At 43.9% G+C, this 19,246-nt stretch overlaps 1 protein-coding gene across 5 annotated transcripts in view; it reads left to right on the top strand.

The window, feature by feature from the left end:
* Positions 1 to 19,246, top strand: part of LOC138287423 (matrix metalloproteinase-17-like) — a 109,238-nt gene that overhangs the window by 34,858 nt on the left and 55,134 nt on the right. For all 5 annotated transcript variants that reach the window (XM_069227844.1, XM_069227841.1, XM_069227840.1 and 2 more), the window contains exons 6-7: positions 5,667 to 5,843; positions 19,100 to 19,190. In XM_069227844.1, the coding sequence (XP_069083945.1) occupies positions 5,667 to 5,843; positions 19,100 to 19,190 (268 nt within the window). The remainder of the gene's footprint in view (positions 1 to 5,666; positions 5,844 to 19,099; positions 19,191 to 19,246) is intronic.

The raw sequence follows: 19,246 nt of genomic DNA, 5'->3' as shown, positions 1-19,246 counted from the left end.
ATTACTACACTCTACATCACTCTACTCTGCATCACTCCACTCTACGCCACTGCACTCTACCCTGCATCACTCCACTCTACGCCATGCCACTCTACTCTGCAACACTGCACTGTCTGCCACTGAACTTTACGCCACTCTTCTCTGCACCACTGCACTCTATGCCACTGCCCTCTACTCTGCACCTCTTCACTCTACCACCACTGTCCTGCACTCTATGCCAGTGCACTGTACACCACTACACTCTATGCCACTCTACCCTGCATTGCTCCACTCTACGCCAATTCACTCTAAGCCACTCTGATCTACTCTGCAGCACTGCACTCTGTGCCACTCTACTCTATGCCACTGCCCTCTATGCCACTTCACTCTACTCTGAAACAATCTACTCATTGCCACTGCACTCTATGCCACTCTATTCCATTCTATTCCACTCTACACTATTTCACTCTAAGCCGCCCGACTCCATGCCACTACAAATCTACCATGCACCACTTCACTCTACTCTTCATCACTCTACGCCACTGCACTTTAAACTACTGCACTCTACGTGAATGCACTCAACATAACTTTACTCAAAACCAATATCCTCTATGCCACTGCACTGTATGCCACTATACTCTACTCTGCGACATTGTACTGTACAACTTTGGACTCTACATCACTCTATTCTACTGTGCACATCTGTACTCTATGCCACTCCTCTCTATACTACTGTACTCTGCACCACTCTGCTCTGTGCCATTACACCCTACACCAATTCACTCTACACCACTCAACTCTCCGTCACTCTACTCCACACCACTCTACTCTGCACCACTGCGCTCTGTGCCACTGCACCACTCTACTCTGTTCCACTCTATGCCTTGGGGACATTCAGAAAGCTTCCCTGATAATTTATTCCACCTGTTGCTCACCATTAGCTTTGTAACCAACAGTTTTTGGTTTTCTGTTTGCTGGCTTTAGTTGTTTTAGGCTGTTCAGAGGGAGTTTGCCCCTCCCAAGGAGCAAAGCCTTTCACATCAATTTCACTTGTGGGTTATTTGGCAGTGCATGGCAGGAATGTGAGTTATAGTTACCTCAGTGCAAAAGTTATAGATACCAGAGCTAACTACCACTGGTGAATGTTAGTGTTTTTTTAAAGTTTAAAATGTTACATTGTCACTGAAATGCTAATTGTAACATTACTTTAGCCTTTGCTTTTTTCAGTGAACTTTTGAAATATAATGTTGACTATTTAGCAAATTGTGAGCAACTACATAATAGTCAAGGAAGGTGATGAAATGTGTCAGAGACGAGGGTTTGAAGAAGGGGGTAATTTGAGGGATTTGGGAATATTTAAATCCAAATAGTGAGGCCTCAGCTTGTTGGGCCATGTTTTGCAGATCAATTTACTAAACGGAGAGCTGCTGCCATCCATGTTTAATGGATCCATCCGACATATTACATATGCCTGATTCACCAAATCCAGATGTGTGCCATCTTAGACATACATGTATTGTCCACACAGTAGACAGGATTAACCTTATCTCTGGTATCTGACAAACAATCAAGTTAATCACAGATTCAGATTTCCTTTTTCCTTTATTCAGGAACAAGGAGATGATTGTGTATGAAAGTGTTGCACTGGAAAAAACAAATATCAAATTGTTTGTATTTGGTGGAAAAAGGATTGAGGTATTGGGTAATCTTGTAGCACAACTAATGTTAGAGGGGAGACTGATAAAGAGGAAAGTCTGTGTTACGATTGTGTAAATCTTTTGGCTTGAGCAGAACAAGGGTGTTAGAATATGGTTTTGGATACTAATCACCCTAAACACATCACATTTAGATAAAGACTTACTTATGGGAGGCCTTTGTGTCAGTGAAGTGAATGATGTTGTAGCTGCTGACTCAGCAATAGCCCAGGGTGTTTAGTGATGGCTTAGGCAAATTACATGGTTTCCAAGATCGCAGTAGTGCACAAAGCATCTAGGCTCATATTCATACTTTTTTAGCGCCGCAATTGTGCCGCTTTTTGACGCAAAAGCGGCACAAACTTACAAAAACAATTGTATTTTGGAGGTTTGCGCCGCTTTTGCGTCAAAAAGCGGCGCGTATGCGGCGCAAAAAAAGTATAAATATGGGCCCTAGAGTGCCACATCATTTCAACGTTGAGCTCATGAGTTACGTCATACATAGGTTGTGTTACCTGAGGATGATAGAGCTGGCTGAGTGTTTGGAGTGGTTGGTACCAGTGGTATTGGACAGGAACGTGGACAAGGTTGCGTGTGTAAACTTAAACCGGAACATTTGGGTTGACGCTCAGCCCCTTGCATGATCAATGAGATGCTGTGTGTTCTGAAGGGTGCTGAAGTGCTCGTGTCTTTGGATTTCTCTGCAGCAGGTGGCATAAGGAATCCAGACACCTTACATTGGTTGTGGCTCCATAGAGCACGCACAGACAGTGCAGATGTATGCTGTTAGGGTTGGCATCTGCGTCCTCTGTTTTCAGCAGCATATCAGATTATACAAATGCATGGCAGGAGTTGTGTATTTGCGAAACGACATCCTAATGTACGCCTCACGATGAGAGGCTCAATAAGATGATGACAATTTTTGAAGGGAGTGAGTTGACTCCAAGGAGGGATAAATGCAAATTTGTGCGGGATGGTGTGGGTTATTTATGGCACTATTTGTCTAACAAGCATTAGTAATGAACTTCTGGTACCAGAGGAGGGCATGTGAAAAGCAAGACGTTATCCCGTTTAGATTTACACCTCTGTATGGTGGGGTGATGTGTACTTTAAGACCTTAGGGCCATATGTACGAACACTTTTTCCCATAGACACATAATGGGTAAAAACCTTTGCTACATCTGGCCCTTAGTGTGGGGCACTAATTTTATCCTTTGAATGGACCACAAGCCCCTAACTGACTTGCTGTGCACCTGTGGTGATGGTAAGACAACCCTGCTCATTGCCTTGTGGCAGTACCATTTACAGGAGTTTTCTGGGTGAATCTAATTATGTGCCAAGGTCACAAAACGTCATGGTGGACTGTTTACCCAGTCTGCCTATCCAGAAAGATACAGATCTTGGTGGAGTTGAGACAAAATCGAGGCAGTTTGCATGGTCCTCTAAACTTCAGGAACCAATGTCTGAGGAAGGGTGTGCACAGTTCTTAATGGGTGACAAGGCGTTGGAGGAGGCCTCAGAGTACGTGATTGAAGGTTCGCAATTAGCAGTTGGTGCCATTTAGATGTGTGGCAAATGAGTTGTCATTAGATCAAGGATTTATTAGACATGAGAGATTATTTGTGGTCCAAGAAGGAAGCCAGGCTAAGCTACTGTTTCTGGTTCATGAGGGAAATGTGGCATTAGAGCAATCAAAGATAGGATTAGAATGGATTTCTCATTGCTGGCTGTAGGCAAGGCTACTGTGAGATTTGAGAGTTGTGTACAAGTGTGGTCCTTGCATCATGATTGACAAAATCCTAATTACCATTCCCCTATTGAAAGGGTGGAGCTCCGTGTGACTACATAGAGAAAATATGACTTAAACATTTTGAGCCCATTTCGAGGGCTGCGGGAAGTGCATAACTTTGCAGTAGCCTTAACTGGCTATGACCCTGATAACTTGCTGCACTACGCGAAAGGGAGAGGGCAGAAATGCCCTGTATCTATCAATATATGGCACAGTCCGGTCCTTTGCCTGCGCGGCTCATAATCTGCAGCTTAGCTTCAACGCAGGTACACTTGCGCCATGGAACAAGAGTCCTCTTTTATAGGCAGGATTGCTTTTGTGAAGAAAGAGACATCTTCCTGCACAAACAAATCCTTAGAAGCATTTTTCTCTTTCTTAGTGTGCTGTTGGATACAGCACACATAGAGTAAAAGAGGGGAAATCAAGATAGTTATCCTTGTTGCGTTGCTGGTGGGAAGACATACAATTCTAATGCATTCCCAGGTTTACCACTATTGGTAAATCTGACAATACTTCAGAATACATAGGTGGATGCATGGGGAAACCTGTGGTCTATCCGTGTAACAACCCACTACACAGAGTAACACAAGGCAGCGTCTTGGGCGTTACTCCAGATTTAACAAACCATGCAAGGCCACGCAGGGTGGCCTTGCATGGTTTGGTAGATCTCATTATAGGTTTTGCATCATCCTGTTCCCCTTGCGTGGTACAAGGGCAACGCAAAACCTTAATAAATCTAATGTCTAAATGGCCAGATATCGAAGCCTGGATGTATTAAAGTTTCACGCAATGCAATAAGGGCATTTGCTGTGCTGCGTGAAATGGAGACAACAGAAATTAGCCATATCTACTAAGATATGGCACACGTCTGCTCCCTCCTTGAACTGGCAAACTGTATTCAGCCTTGTGGCAATGCAGGCACCCTTGTGCCATGGTGCAAGTGTGCCTGCATTATAGGCAGGATTGTTTTGGTGAAGCAAGGGGTACCTTTTAGCACAAAATCAATCTTAAGAGGCAGTTTTCTCTTTCTCCTTGTGAAGGTATAGAGAAGGTAAAGAGGAGAAGTAGAAATATTTCTCCTCTTTACTCCATCCCCGGGTAGGCACACCATTATGGCACAATCCCAGGTATGGAGCGCCTTCCACTGCGAAATGTAAAGCAACACAGTACAAGCTGCTGCGTTGTGTTACATTCCTTGTGAAGGAATGCAAGGTGGTACAAACTGCCCCTTGTGATACGTAGTAATTATTACTTAAGGAGTTGCGTTGACTTGTGAGATGCAAGTACAGCACAAGTCTTTAGTAAATCTGGGCCCAAGTTTGTAGAGAATGTGTCCACTGAAACCAAAACTGATTTCCTGCAGGAAGTTATTATGAGAGAAAGTTACCCCAGTGCACTTGTGACTGATAAGGGGGCACAGCTAACCTCGACTAAAACGAGGTACTTCTTGTAATCTGCAGGAATCAAACATGTGAGGATGTCAGTTTATCATTCGAGGAGTGATGGTTTGGTCACAAGTGTAAATCAAGTGGTGAAAGACAAGTTGCAATAGAATCAGTTTGAAATTGCTTCTAATAAACATGTTATGGCCACCGAGAACTACACACCTTTTAAGCACTGATATGCCTCAGTTCAAATTACTCAAGGCAAGCGTTGGAGGGACAAGGATGAACAAGGAATGGATGCAAGCAAGTTGATATTGCCTGGCAGAAATCCAAAGAAGTCATGAGCTGCTTGTAACTGTTCCAATGTTTGTACTTCTCTTTGATTTGCCATTTCTTTTCTTTCGGCAATCATGTTGACATAGTTTGAGTGAATTTGTGTATTTCCCATATATTATATTCCTATTTTTTCCATCGTTCTCAGTGATATCATCGTTCCTGTCTTGTATTATGGGGGTCCTACTCTGTGGTATCGTCTGGGTTTTTTTTTTTAGGGGGAAGATATGTTGGGTTTGTGTTGGAACCTCATGAAGATCCATGATCCATGTTCTTTTGCTGTTGAAGATATTGTAAGACTCCACTTTAAACAGTTGCTTCTGCCTTGGCTGGTAATGCTGGCCCTCAACAGGATAAACTCTTCTTCATCTTGCTTCAATCTATCCTTCTAATGCTCTACGTTTTGCAGTTAATAATGTCCTTTTCCCCTAGTGTTTGCTGCCTTTAACAACACATGATTTACAGGACATCCTTCGTGTCTTACAGATGACCTGGGCACGGACCTGTTTGCAGTGGCGGTCCATGAGTTTGGGCACTCCCTGGGCCTGGCGCACTCCTCTCTGAAGCGCTCCATCATGCGCCCGTATTACCAGGGTCCTGTCGGGGACCCTCTGCAGTTTCAGCTGAGCTCTGATGACAGGGCTGAGATCCAGAAGCTCTACGGTGAGTGTAGCCTGACGTGAAGAGATGCAAGTGCTCCTTGAGGTTACATTTGTGCAATCAGTTCGGGGACACAAGGATCTAACGAGGGGACTTGGTAGTAAGAGGTGGCAAGAGGTGAGACAGCTGTGTGGGGGATTGTAGTAGGGAACTTCGAATCTGAAGTATTGATGCAACAGAATCTTGTCAATATCGAAGGACAAAATATTGAAAGATAAGTGCACAGAGGGAGGTAAGGATTTACTATTCTTAACTCTACAACAACGTACCTTACAATATGCACATCTCCAAAGTGTGTCTATGTGGAGTTAGGTATAGAACATGTATTAGAAACGTACCTTTCAATATTTTGTCTCTCATTATTGATTTAGTGATATTCTATCCCGTCGAAATTCGGGACTCTATGGGCCAGATGTATGAAGCTTTTTTGCATTCGCAAACGGTGTGAATGGCCATTTGCGAATGCAAAAGGGCCTTTCAGAATGTAGGAAAGGCATTCTGAACGCAATTTAAAGGAATCGCTAAAATAGCGATTCCTTAAAATTGCGACCCCATTTAGAGAATCACAATTTGAGATTCTCTAAATGCAGCATCGCAAATAAGGAATCCTTATTTGCGATTCCTTAAGCACATGTATGAAGCAATTCCTTAATGCGAATTGGGCATTAATGAATCGCTATTACCACCAAGTTAACCTTGGTGGTAACCATGTGCAAATTTTAAAAATGCATTAGAAATGCATTTTTAAAATTGACATGTAATGCACACATGGCCTTTTGGCATGTGTGCACCTTACATGTCTTCCAAAATTGCTTTGGGGTGCAGCAGAGGGGGCGTTAGGCCCCCAGCGCCCTGGGGTTTGCATTTCCCAAATTGCGAATTCCAGTTAGGAATTTGCAATTTGGGAAATGCAAAAAAATCGCAAATATGGGCCGAAAGGCCCATAGGTGCGAATGGGGGCTGAATCGCAATTTGCGAATCGGTAATAGCATTTGCGATTTTGTAAGAAATCGCTGTTACCGAATTGCAAATATGATACATAGCATTTTGCGACTCAGAAATAGCAGTTTCTTAAAAATCGCTATTTCCGAATCGCAAAAGGCTTTTTTCATACATCTGGCCCCATATTCCCAGCCTACCTTTCAATATTTTGTCCCTCAAGAATGTTGTAATGATATTCTGTCCCGTCGAGATTCGGGACCCGATGTTCCCAGCCTACGCCTGTTTGGGGGGAGGAAGCATTGTGGAAAGGCAAAGAAAAATAAGGAAAGGATGAGAGAGAAAGAGATGTAGGTGACTGAGCATGAACAAAGGAGGCTGGCTGTAAGTAGAAGGTGCCCTGTGAGGCCTGGAAGGGTCTGCAGCTGTGAATGAAAGAGGTTTGTCGCTTTCCCTCAGATTTTCCATTTGACATTGGAACAGCAGAACATCTTGCCTGCTGTTCCGGGAAACTGGCGCTCCCGCCGGTCTGAGATCATCGGTGCCTCGAGAGTGTAAAGCATTTCTGGAAGTCGAGAAGGACTTTTCAAAATTAACCTCTTTCATTTCTTTATTACCACTGCCAGTGTCGTAACAAAGGCCCCCGCGGAGCGGTTGTGTGGGCGAGCTCCAGGGCCGCCCCTCAGCACAGTACACCTTGCACGTGCAGCAGGTCCCTTACGGGGTTCACGGGTCAGGGCCCCCTCCAGGGAATTTGCAGGGGTGGGGGCTCAAGTTTTTTACCTCACTGAACACTGCGTGTCTTGCCCAGGTTATTTCTGTTTGTATATCGTCATTATAAAGCAGTAAGTAATGCTGGCGGGGAGGGGAGGCGCACTTCACTTAAAAATACATACTCCTACAATGGGACAGCTCACATTAAGGTGGCGCCTGATTTCGTACTGGAGCTAGGCTGAGTGACAGCACAAGGCTGTGGCTGTGTGTCTGGAAATCACATCATGGTGAGCAATTTCCCATCATGCATCAGTGTGTGCCCCACTGTCCACTTCCTGTGACTGTCACGCGTGGGTTCACAGACTGGTTATAGGATTCCTGAAATGATAAAGTTCAATCTAAAGTTCTCAGGAGAGAAGTACATTTCCGCTGCTGGACTGTGAGGGTTCTGTTAATAACCAAATTAAATTGAATTGAATTGAATATCCGCTGTTGTAAGAATGTTAAAATCAGAAGCAGTGTTCAGCAGGAGGCTGAAGGCTCCCAAGTAGGAGCACTGCACATTCCCTGCAGGTCAGCGCTGGGATGCTTTCTCTTAAGCAGCTGTTACGGTCTGTTGTCTTTAAGTTAACTTGTTACAGAGGCTAATATTTCAATAGCCTGTAACAAGGACGCATTGAAAGTCAGAATGTCGGTCCCCAAACCACCGTTCAGGCTGATCCAGGAGCCCAAGGCCTCTGACAGATTATTCTGTGAGATTTTAATGCCATGAACGCACTAGAATCACAGGCTTGGCATCTCTTGAATGAGCTCCTTTGAAAACCATCGAAGACGGCTCCAAGAAGTGATCAGATCATACAAGCGGTCGCAGCTTGTCCACTGTTAGGAAGGGCGATGGGAGAAAAACAGATCAATGGTGTGACCTAACTTATGTGTGGGACTACCCACTTTTTGTTGATGATTTAGATCTGTTATTGCCTCCTTCAATGCGCTAGTCGCCTTACAGGCAGGATCATCTATATGGACATTTAAACCTCCCAATAACGTGAAATTAGAAGATTGCGACAAGAACGGTGAAACAGCGTTAGCTGATGCCTCACCTAAATTTGCCCAGTATATTGGTGGACGATAAATTAGTGCTACTGAAAATGAAAACATTTCATAACAATATTGATAGAGAGTATGAGCCCCTCTGCCTCTCCCCGCACCACCAACATCCTCACTGTGGAGGTGAAGTTTGATGGTTAGTCACTGCCCCCCCCCCTCCCTTTCTGTTTTCTCAATCTGAGAGGAGAATAACATAGTCATTCGGAATGGCTAGGACAATGTCCGGACTGGAGAACTGACCTATATATGTCTCAGTGAGGAATAGCACATTCCACCCAAGCGCATGCACTAAGAGGGATCTAGTATTAATCAGACCGGCCTTAATCTGGGTTGTACGTCTACAAGGATCTTGCTGTCCCAGTCCGTTGAGTCCTTCTCTTTCTCAAATCTTCATTTTACGGGTTCTTCGGGTAAATATCTTAAACACTCTCTGTGATATATTCATATTTAAGCATCATTGCCCTCACCCGTGGGCAGTATGGCTGATAATATCCCTCCCACATAATGGGCGGAAGATAATTAACAGCCATCCGTGCCCTGCAGGTAAGGGCAGTAACGCTCTTAGAGCTTAGATTCCCCTTAAGTAAAGAAAGTTAAGGGGCTGCACAGGGCCACACAGAGAGCAGCCTTTGATAGCAGGGAGAGAGCTGTGCAGGAGCTGTTTATCCCCTCACCCGCAGTGACTTGAATTCACCACTAGGGGGAAGGGTAATGAAGCAGGGCACAGAAGGGGGAAAAGAGCTGGCAGCCAAGGAATGTTCTCTTGTAGGGCTACAAAGGGATCATTCTGATTAGTTGGACAGCTCCCAACAATTAATAAAGGGGTATATTATTCAATACAAACTAGCCAATTTGTTGTTCCCTAGAAGCATCTCCTCCTCAAACTTACAATACCAGACAGTTTTATGACTTTTAGGTTTGAATAGTGTCTTGTTGAGTCTCCTTCTGCAATTGTATTGTAAGTTTCATTTAATAAAGGGAACTTTTCAGCACCTTTTCCAAGAAACAATTGATTTACTTAAACTATTTCCTCAACACTAAGAGGAATGCAGTGTTAGCCAGACAAAATATAGTTTTTTTTCTGTATAGAAATGCAGTCTTTCCAAGAAATGGGCTACCAAAGCCACGGGCTCCGAAATACCGCCAGTGCTGGCGGTCTTAAGACCACCCTAATATGACTGAACTCTGACTTCCACCTGAAATCGCTTGGAATTCTGAGACCTGTTATGCTGGCTGTCGACGGTGCATAGGTACTGCCACCGGTACCACCACGCCAAAAAGAGACCGCACACTGTATTACAACCCCTAATACAGTGTGGGGATGTCCAGATGGTGAGGTGCTGCCGGCGGTGGAAGCGCCAGGACCCGTCCCCTCCCAGACTACCTCCTCGACAGACGAGGTATCATCCAACAGGGAAGGGGGTATGTGAGTGCATTTGTGAGTGTCATGAATGCGGGGCGAGTGGGTGTTTGTGTGTGCGTGTCTGCGTGTATGAGAATGTTTGTGGACGGGGTGAGTGAGTGTTTGTGGCTGGGGTGGGATGTGTATGAATGTTTGTGGATGCGGATGGGGGTGAGTGTATGTGTGCGGGTGTGAGTGATTGAGTGCATGAGTACGACTGATCGGATGGAAGGGGTGAGTGTGTGTATGCGTGTGCATGTGTATGTAAGTGGACGGGGAGGGGGTGTGTGTTTGTGTGAGTGAATGGGTAGAGTGCATGTTTGTCAGTGGACAAGGAGAGCGGGTGAGTGTGAATGTATTTATGCGTTGGAAGGGGGGTATTAATGTATGTATGCGCTATTGACAGGGGAGGGAGTGTGAATGTATGTATGTCCTGGGGAGTGGGGTGTGAATGTATGTATACACTGGGGGAGTGGCGAGAGGGGAGTGAATACGTGCGTGTATGCGGTGTTTGTCAGTGTGAATGGTTGTGTATGTTGCGTTTGTGTGAGTGGGTGGGGGTGTGTTTGTGTGTGGAAGTGTGTGAGTGCATGTATGCGGGTATGTGGACATGTGTGCGTGTGTATTCACCAGGGTGCAAGACCGCCAGCTTTTTTGGGCGGTGTGATTGCCAGAAAAATCCTGGCGGTCTCCTGCTTGTGATATCAATAACAGGATTACGCCATCCTCCATGCTGAAGTGCTCACCTCCAGCCAGGCGGTATGGGGTAATATGGCATGCTCAGCGGTTTTGCTTTGGCCAAATCGTCAAACTCCTAATTTGGCAGTATTCCCAGCCAGCCCATTGGTGATAACAATCCCACGACCGACCTAGCGGTCTTCACACTGCCAGGGTCCTAATGAGGGCCATAGCCTTTAAAAGGTAACACATATGCCTATTTGCTTGTCTTCTTAACCACTAAGACATCATGTTCGGGCACAATGAGGCACAATTAGTTTGGCATTTTCTGTTCCATAATCAGTCTTACACGTTACATTTCCTCACACACATTCTTCCACACCCATTTCATTGGAGCATGCCTGCATAGCAGATGTTGAATTGGCTTCAAAAGAAACAAAAACGTTATTTTTAAAAGATTGAACAAAAAGCTGTTCTCATCGCCAATGGCAGCTCTTTATCTGATGATTAATTAACTTTGGGGCCAGTTCATAAAACAATTCACAAGCCATTGCTCAGGGCTTATTAAAGACAAGGGGAGGCATCACAACAGCACTGGTGAGTACTTGAATTAGTGCTACATAAGTACTTGTCACCCTGATAAGTGCCTTTGTGAATTGGCTCCTAAATGTCTAAAATTGTATGAATACGAATGTAACTCACAAATTAAATATAACGAAACAAATAAACATATGCTTCTTATCATAAAGAAACAAAGGAAGGACAGGTTGTGTAGCTTGGGGAAGGATGCAGCTTTGGGGCTATTGAAGTTAACAGAGTGTTTAGGTCTCGATGTACCCAGGCCAACTAGAAATTGTGGTTTTTATTTCCTCTACTCTGCGGTAAAATGCCTCTTTTCAGGTTCGAAAATAATGCTGATAGAAGGAACAAGCATCATCAAAGCCAAAAGGTCTGAGGTTAACCTTTTTTGAGAAACACTTGAGAGAGTGCCAGCAAGAGAGATCAGAGAGGGCTTTAGTTGTAAAGTATTTCCTAATGCAGTTTAGTGCACACACTGGAGTACAGATGGAAGGATACATCCAAACAGCAAATTGCATTAGGTAAGAGATGAATAGTGCTCTGGGCTGAGCTAAGACGTGAATGAAGTCAACATCCAATAGCTGGCGGAGGCTGATCGGGCAAAAGCCAGTGATTGAAAGGGGCAGCTCAAGGCCCATTCTATATATATTATTAGCACCAAGCCTGTCAATAGCTGCACTATCAAAACTCACACCTAAAAATCAGTGGAAGGCAAAGAAGCTGGTGGGATCCTCACATGAAGCCTTATTTGGTTTTTGGAATTGAGTACAAAAAGATGTGATATATATATATATATACATATATATATATATATATGCAATAGGATAAAGGAAAGAAAAATGAAGAAGTTCACTTGTAGGTGCTACTTTTTGAGTTACGCTTCACAGACATTATTACAACAAGCATTTGCAATACAATGGGTCTCACATAGTTCAAATAATTTAATAGTAATCTTTTGACAACAGGCTCCCACGAGCAAAAAAAAAAAAAACATGAGTGGAAACTGAGAAAAGACGACTTAACAAAATAAAATAAAGTTAGTTTTAAAAAATAAAACGTTGCAATTTTGTTTGTCATCCTCGGCACATTTTTGCCAGTCACAATCCTTCTGTTTGCGGGGCACTCGAAATTAGAACAAATAAGTACAGAGATCACGTCGAGAGCAGTGGACGGGCACTAATCAGGTTGAAATTAATTAGTGCTTGATCCCTGCTCCACACCGAGGAACAGAAATGATGCCAGACATGCCTTGACCAATTACGAGGCTGTAAAGAAGAGTGACAGGTAAACCAACAAATGGTGAGCGATAGGCGGGCTCCAAGACGTTTACGGAACACAACAGTGCCTCGCATATGACACACATGTGCGAGCACATGCACTCTCAGGCTCGACCCTAAAAAGAGCAATAGAATGCAGGCGAACAAACTAATTTCCTATCTCTTTCTCTGGTGGGTAAATGAATACCCACCATGTGACAGGCCAAACTTGAGAACTGTCTGTTGTTGTGTCATTCACAATTTCGTCTGACTTCTGCAAATTACAGCATGTGGCAATGGCTCAGCTATCATCAGTCATTGGGTAACTTAAATATGTGGGACAACTTTCTGCTCTTACACAAGGAGTGCATCTGCACATAAAGCAGTTCCCTCCAGTGCCATGGATTAGTATGGCAATGCATGTTTTAAAAACCATTTTTTTTGCTTTTGGCAGCTCCGAAACAATAATGCTTATGAAACTCTAACAAAACAAAACACGCATTGACAAAGCCAAAAGGCTGGCAGCCAAAACAGTACTACTGACTTTGCCAATGTGTCTTCTTATCCACCATATGGGCAATAGTTCAAAAATATGTTTCAACAGTTCATAACATTCCAGGTGAACTTTCGCCAATTCTGCCTCTGTTTAATACACTTCTAGTTTTGGTGGATTTAGGAAACAAAGGTAAGTGGGAATAAATGGCTGCGTGTTAAACCCAGTTGTTTTTTTCAAGTCTTGCAGAGAGCTGAAACTTTTTAGATGAGAACTTTCAGTGAAGTAGCAGCAACTAGCTGATTTGTATACATAGTGAATACTTTGAACACCTTACAGGATTCGCCTGATGTCGCACAGCATGCTGCAAAAAGTTACAAGCACTCTTGCTAATGTTAAATTCTGGCAAGAGACCAAAGGTGCTGAATGCACATTGGCACCTACCGTAGGCCACACCCACAGTGGTAAACTGTTGTAAATATCTGGTCCTCTGGGTCCTTTACTGCTATGCGCATCAAGGCACAGCAACCCTTTCCACTGTTTTTCCCTATCACCTCCAGCAGAATCCACTCAGGGTACTTAAGGTAACAATAGCAGTATTTGCCTCTCACTTCGTTGACATGTAGCCGAGTCCTTTCTGCGTTCAACAACCACATGGCCCGGTGTCCAATTACCTAATCCAGTAACATCGCACAAAGAGTCCTGGGCTTGAAGCCCAAAGAGGCTGGAGAAGGTTGCAACAACTTCACCCGGGACCATCATTCATGCTTACACAGTTTGGTTCATGGATGTTGAACAGAGTCTTATGCTCTGCTCTCCCAGGTGGCAGCCATTTTACGGCTTGCTGTTCTGGAGGAGCTGACCCTTCCTTTTGCAGAACAGATGTGAACATTTTCAATATTATTAGCTTCAGGATTTTGAAAGAACTGAAAGGATCAGGAACCTTTTTCCACTAGGCAAAGGTCTATTGTGCCTGCTCATATTGACAAACATTTACAGATTCTGGACCATATATGTGGCCTTTTGACGCAGGGCAGTGCAGGAAGTCCCCTTGCTGCACTGCCTTGCATCAAAGAGAAGGGGAATGAATGCACTGTGTTTAAGCAATACGGCACCTTCCTGTCCTTTCCCACTGCGCTGACGCACAACAGGCTGCATAGCACCAATGCAGGCACCTTTGCACCATGTTGCAAGGGTGTCTGCAGTGTAGGCAGGATTGGTTTTGTTCAGGAAGGGGCACCTTTCTGCACAAAAACAATTCAGGGAGGCTTTATCCCTTTTGTATGTGTGATGCAAAATGCAGTACACGTAGAGGGAAAAAAAAGGAGATATAAAAATATTTCTTCTAGTTGCAAATCCCGTGGAGAGGCGTAAGGTTTTGGCGCATCCCAATGGTTTACAAGCCCTTGCAAATCTGCAGATGCGTCTAAATCCATGAGTGTTGAATGGGAACTCCCACCACAGCATCCCTTGTACATAGCAAGGAAACCAGTGATTTGCACTGCCTTGCCTTACTCCATATCTATGGGCCCATTCAAAGCCACGCAAAGGGGCTTGCGTGGCCTCATTGATATGAGTTCAAGGTTTGTGCTGCCATTGCGTCACAAAAAGTGACGTAACGGTGGCGCAAGGGGCTAATAAATATGCCCCTCTGTCTTTTGCTCAATGTTTGAATTTAAGGAAATGTAGTTCTCAAACCTCCATTTCTAACGCCATTTTGACATTCCTATGATAAAAGAAATGGCTAATTGGAACATAATGAAGACATAGTTTGTGCAGCAATTATAAACTAACAGCAGAGTTTTCAGAGAGCTACACAGGAAAGGCCTGTAATGAGAGAGTGAGTGAGACAGAGAGAAAGAATGCATGACCCACGCTCACAAAGCACTGCACAACACCGGACCAGAATAACTCAACAGACGAATCTCCTTCTACACCCCGACCTGGCATCTCTGCTCTGCTGACCTCGCCCTCACAACCGTCCCACGTGTCTGCAGAACTACAACAGGCGGGAGATCATTCTCGCACCTCGCCGCCAAAACGTGGAACACTCTTCTTGATTGATTGATTGATTGAGAGAGAGAGAGAGAGAGAAAGGTTGTGTTTGTGTACAGAGAGAGACAGACATGCATGAGAGAGAGAGAGAGAGAGAGAGAAAGAGAGCTAGAGAGGGAGGTAGAGTGTATGTGAGAGAGATAGAGTGTTAGAGAGGGAGAGAGGTAATGAGTCATGGAAGCATCTAAATACCAGGCACTGCCAAAACTACTCTGATCCATCTTGGAATATGGAATTACAAGGTGCTGTAACAGGATGTTCTGCCAACAAAGTTTGTGCCTGAAGGCCCAGACACAGAATCCCTCCGGTGACATGAGTGCAAGCGTATTGTGATAGGAAGGTTGTATTTATTTACAGCAGTACACGACCTCACAGCTATAGAAAGGTATGTGGTATATTGAATTAAACTTCAATTATTTGTTCCTGTTGAACTCGAAAATATCAAATTCAATTTATGCTCTCATCAAAACCCCTAATCCTGTTTAGCCGGTTTAATGGAAGAGGGATGTACACTATAACATATTTTGCGCTCCAGGCCTCCATACCTGCCACAGCTGGGCTAACTTCAGTTTTACGGTCACCTACTTGTTCCTTGATTTCTTCATCACCACGAAGCGGACATCATGCACATCAACCTTGGATGTAGCAGTATGTTTAAATGATACCAGGGCCTCTTTAATGCTGTGCTGGGATGCATATGCATGAGGTTGGTCTCTCCTTGCAGTGCCACAGTGAGCAAAAAATAATAGACTACAGTGCAACCCAGGTTGGCTGAGATTATGTTTTAGCTTTCCATCTGTCACGTTTTTTTTTTTTTTTAGCAAGTGTAAAGATTTATGCTAGCAGGTCCGTAAATTCCTCATGAAAACACCCATTAAATTTCTTGAAGTAAACACAAGTCTGAATGGGAAATGCCTCCATCACAGTTCATGTTGTTGTATATTCAGCTGTATTGCAAATTCCCTTTCTTTTTCCATTGTTTTCTTAATATCACAATCCTTTGTGTAGTTTAGCAGCTAAACAATGTTGCAAAAGTCAGATGTCCTGATTGTATCCCCTCTTGGTATCCATTAGATTGACACAAAAATGAGTATCAGTTATTAAAATCAGACTTGTACCAACCTCCCACATTCCTCTATACCAGCCATTGTGGCTGAGCCCTCATCATCATGTCCTCATGCCTGGAAAACGTTCATGACTGTGACAGCACGTGGGACCTGCGCATTATGTGGAGGACACCTGACCACTGTGCAAATGTTGTTTTGTTTTACTAATAGCATGTGTGGAGTATACATCTTCTATTATGTGCCCTGCTGTGAGTTGTTTGCCATGTGATTCCCTGGACTTTTCAATGACCATTGTCTGAGTAATCATATTATGATTTGTATTGGTATTATGTTGTACATGTGTGTTACAATTTGAAGGGTGCAAACGTAGCTCAAAAGCAGCAGAGGGCTGAACAGGAATCATGGCCCCTGGGAAGATACAATCATTGGGGGAAGGTCAAGGATAGACTGTTATGTTAGGGGTAGTGTTCCTTGAGGATGTATACCTTCAGCTTTTTTCAGAATTTTAGAAAAGTTGATGCTGATATAATGCCGCCAGAGAAGATGTTCCAGATCCTGCGAGAATGATTGGGGAAGGCTTGCCTTTTGTGTTTTTTTCTTCTTGCAATGTGTTGTTTCCAATGTGGTGAGATCCAGGCTCCAGCCCTGGCGTTGTCCTCTAGATATAGCTAGTTTTTTTGCCAGATAAGTTGGGGTGTTCTTGTGGAGGGCTTTATAAGTGATGCCATTGGTCTTGAAGAGGATCTGAGCTGGAACTGTAGGTCCTTAGATTTGATTGTAATATGGTAGAAATTTTTCAAGCAGTTGATAAGCTTTGCGGTTGTGTGTAAGACACCGTCAGGGGGAATAGGGTGAAATCGGGGAGACCACTGAAAAGGATATTGCCTCAATCCAGATTGTGGAAGGTAAAGGCTTCTACAGTTCTTCTGACTTTGTCTTCCAGAAGAAAGGTCTTTTCTTAAGAGGGGTACTTGAAAGCAAGCTTTCTTGGTGTTCCTGGTGATGTGTTGCTTAAATGAGATGTCCATTTGCAGGATGAATCCGAGTGATCTTGCATCATCTGTCAGCTGGGGGGTGGGGTGGTACTGAAACCTGGTTTAAGTTTGCATCCAAGATTGGATGAGTTCACAGGAGAATTTGAGTCTTTTCTTGATAGAGTGGGGTGTGTTCTGTGTATTGATGGGTCTTGATGCTGCAGTCAGCAAGAACAGATTTGACGATTTTTATGTAGAGGTTAAAGATGGTGGGAGAGAACATGGTGCTTTCCGGCTACTCTGTCGGAGACAGCGAGTGTGCAGGATCTTGTGGTACTTATTAGCATACGGTGATGCCAGTCAGTGAGGTAGGACGTAAACTGGTGCTGTGGAGCTGTGTTCTGGTAAATCCCTAAAACTGTGTTGGTCCATTGTGTAAAATGAACATAGAGCTTAATTACAATTATGTCTGGTGATTGGCAACAATGTCTAACTTCTTAAACTCTGAATGCATGATTTGGGCGTGAGAGTGGTGTGGTGGAAGGCTTAATCTTTTGCTAATGATTTTATTAGGTCAGTGATATTGTCTGCATCTAGTGTTTGCATGGCAGGTTTGGGTTGGGTTGGAGGTGTTTGTCATGTTCTCTCTTGTGTGTTCTATTGTGTTTGGGATACGGGTACCTCCTTAGTGTTTAGTTTTCACATGATATGTAAGATAGCCAATGATATGGGCTATCAGTCAAGTGTTCGTAAAATGTGGCTAGTTTATTCAGCTGAATGGAGTGAGTGTACACTTTAATAGGTATGATGCGTTTCCAGGGATTATGTGGCAGCTGACAATATGGTGTAAGCATCCATGAGTTGTTCTATCCAATGTGCTATATTATGTATGTTTGTGGTGGATCTTGTTGGTCAGTGTCCGTCTAATGTGTTGCATTTTATTTGTGATCAAGATGCATCCTTAATGTTGGTGTGAGTTCCCCCTCCCACTGTGCAGCCCAGACTAACAACCTAGCATCCTTGTTTACACTGCTGTGTGATGAAAGTCCAGCTCAATTTATCAATCTATGGAGCTTTCCACTACAGGCTTCATTATCACCACCAAATGGTGAAGCTTGAATAATTCCACTTTGATCCCACCCTGGCTGATTAAAAGGCATCAGGCTGTTCCCTAAGGCACTTTCATTAAAAGTACTTCCCGTCCTTCAGTCACAGTCAATTCAAATGCAAAGTTTACAACTATATGGTTTCAACTTGGTCCCCAGAGATGGACTTGAAGTATATTGACTCACAATATTGCTAAAAATGTGTTGCAGATTTATGCTGCTAGGCTGGCCATTCTTTGGGGATTGGCTCCTACAGGCTAATTGTTACAGTCAACAGCTGCTGTTCTGGGTGACCTTGAGGTATCCCCTTTGATGCTTGTTGTGATGTCATGCCACTTTGATAGAACCCGACCCCTGGCTGTTTCCTTTTGTACTCCTCCGGTCTGCCCCACATTTCAAATGATGTATGCTATAAATCCCATGCTTCCCTTGTAGCTTTGGTCTTCTCCCTGAGGGTATTCTCCTTTAAATTGTGGCCTAGGATCTCAAACTAACACCAGTTACCTGTGACCAACATGTCTAATCTAACTTCAGACCTTCAGCTTTTCTTACACAAAATGGTCTTACAGTATTGCAGGATATAAGGGTTCTGTAGGTTATTTTAACATTACACAACTCTACGTTTAAATATAAGTTAGACTGTGATACTGCAAGGCAGTATTGAGAACCAGCCAGATGCTGATTCCACATTTGTTTTTTAGAAACTGAAACGGAGAGACAGTGTGTGCGGTTGACCTCCACAGCTGGCAAATTAACAAGTTGTGAGAGCTTTCCGTTAGGGCCATGACAGGAGATCTGAAAGTCGGCCACCTAAATATTACATATTTTAAGAATCAATTGGTAGTTTCCTGATATTAGGAAAAACACATGTCATCCTTTCTCCTTCTAGGGAGCAGAGATCCTCACTCGACACTGCAACCTGACGTGACCTCCTTCCTCCCGGACTTGCCAGCGCTGCCACGAGAGCGCCCTACGACAAGGTGAGGAAAGAACTCAAGAGTCTTCCAACAAGGTTAAGGGAGAGATGAAAAGGTGA

The sequence above is a fragment of the Pleurodeles waltl genome, chromosome 4_1 (genome assembly GCF_031143425.1).
Source record: "Pleurodeles waltl isolate 20211129_DDA chromosome 4_1, aPleWal1.hap1.20221129, whole genome shotgun sequence".
Lineage (NCBI taxonomy): Eukaryota > Metazoa > Chordata > Amphibia > Caudata > Salamandridae > Pleurodeles > Pleurodeles waltl.
Note: the sequence above shows the minus strand (reverse complement) of the source record. Positions and strands in the feature narration are given on the sequence as shown.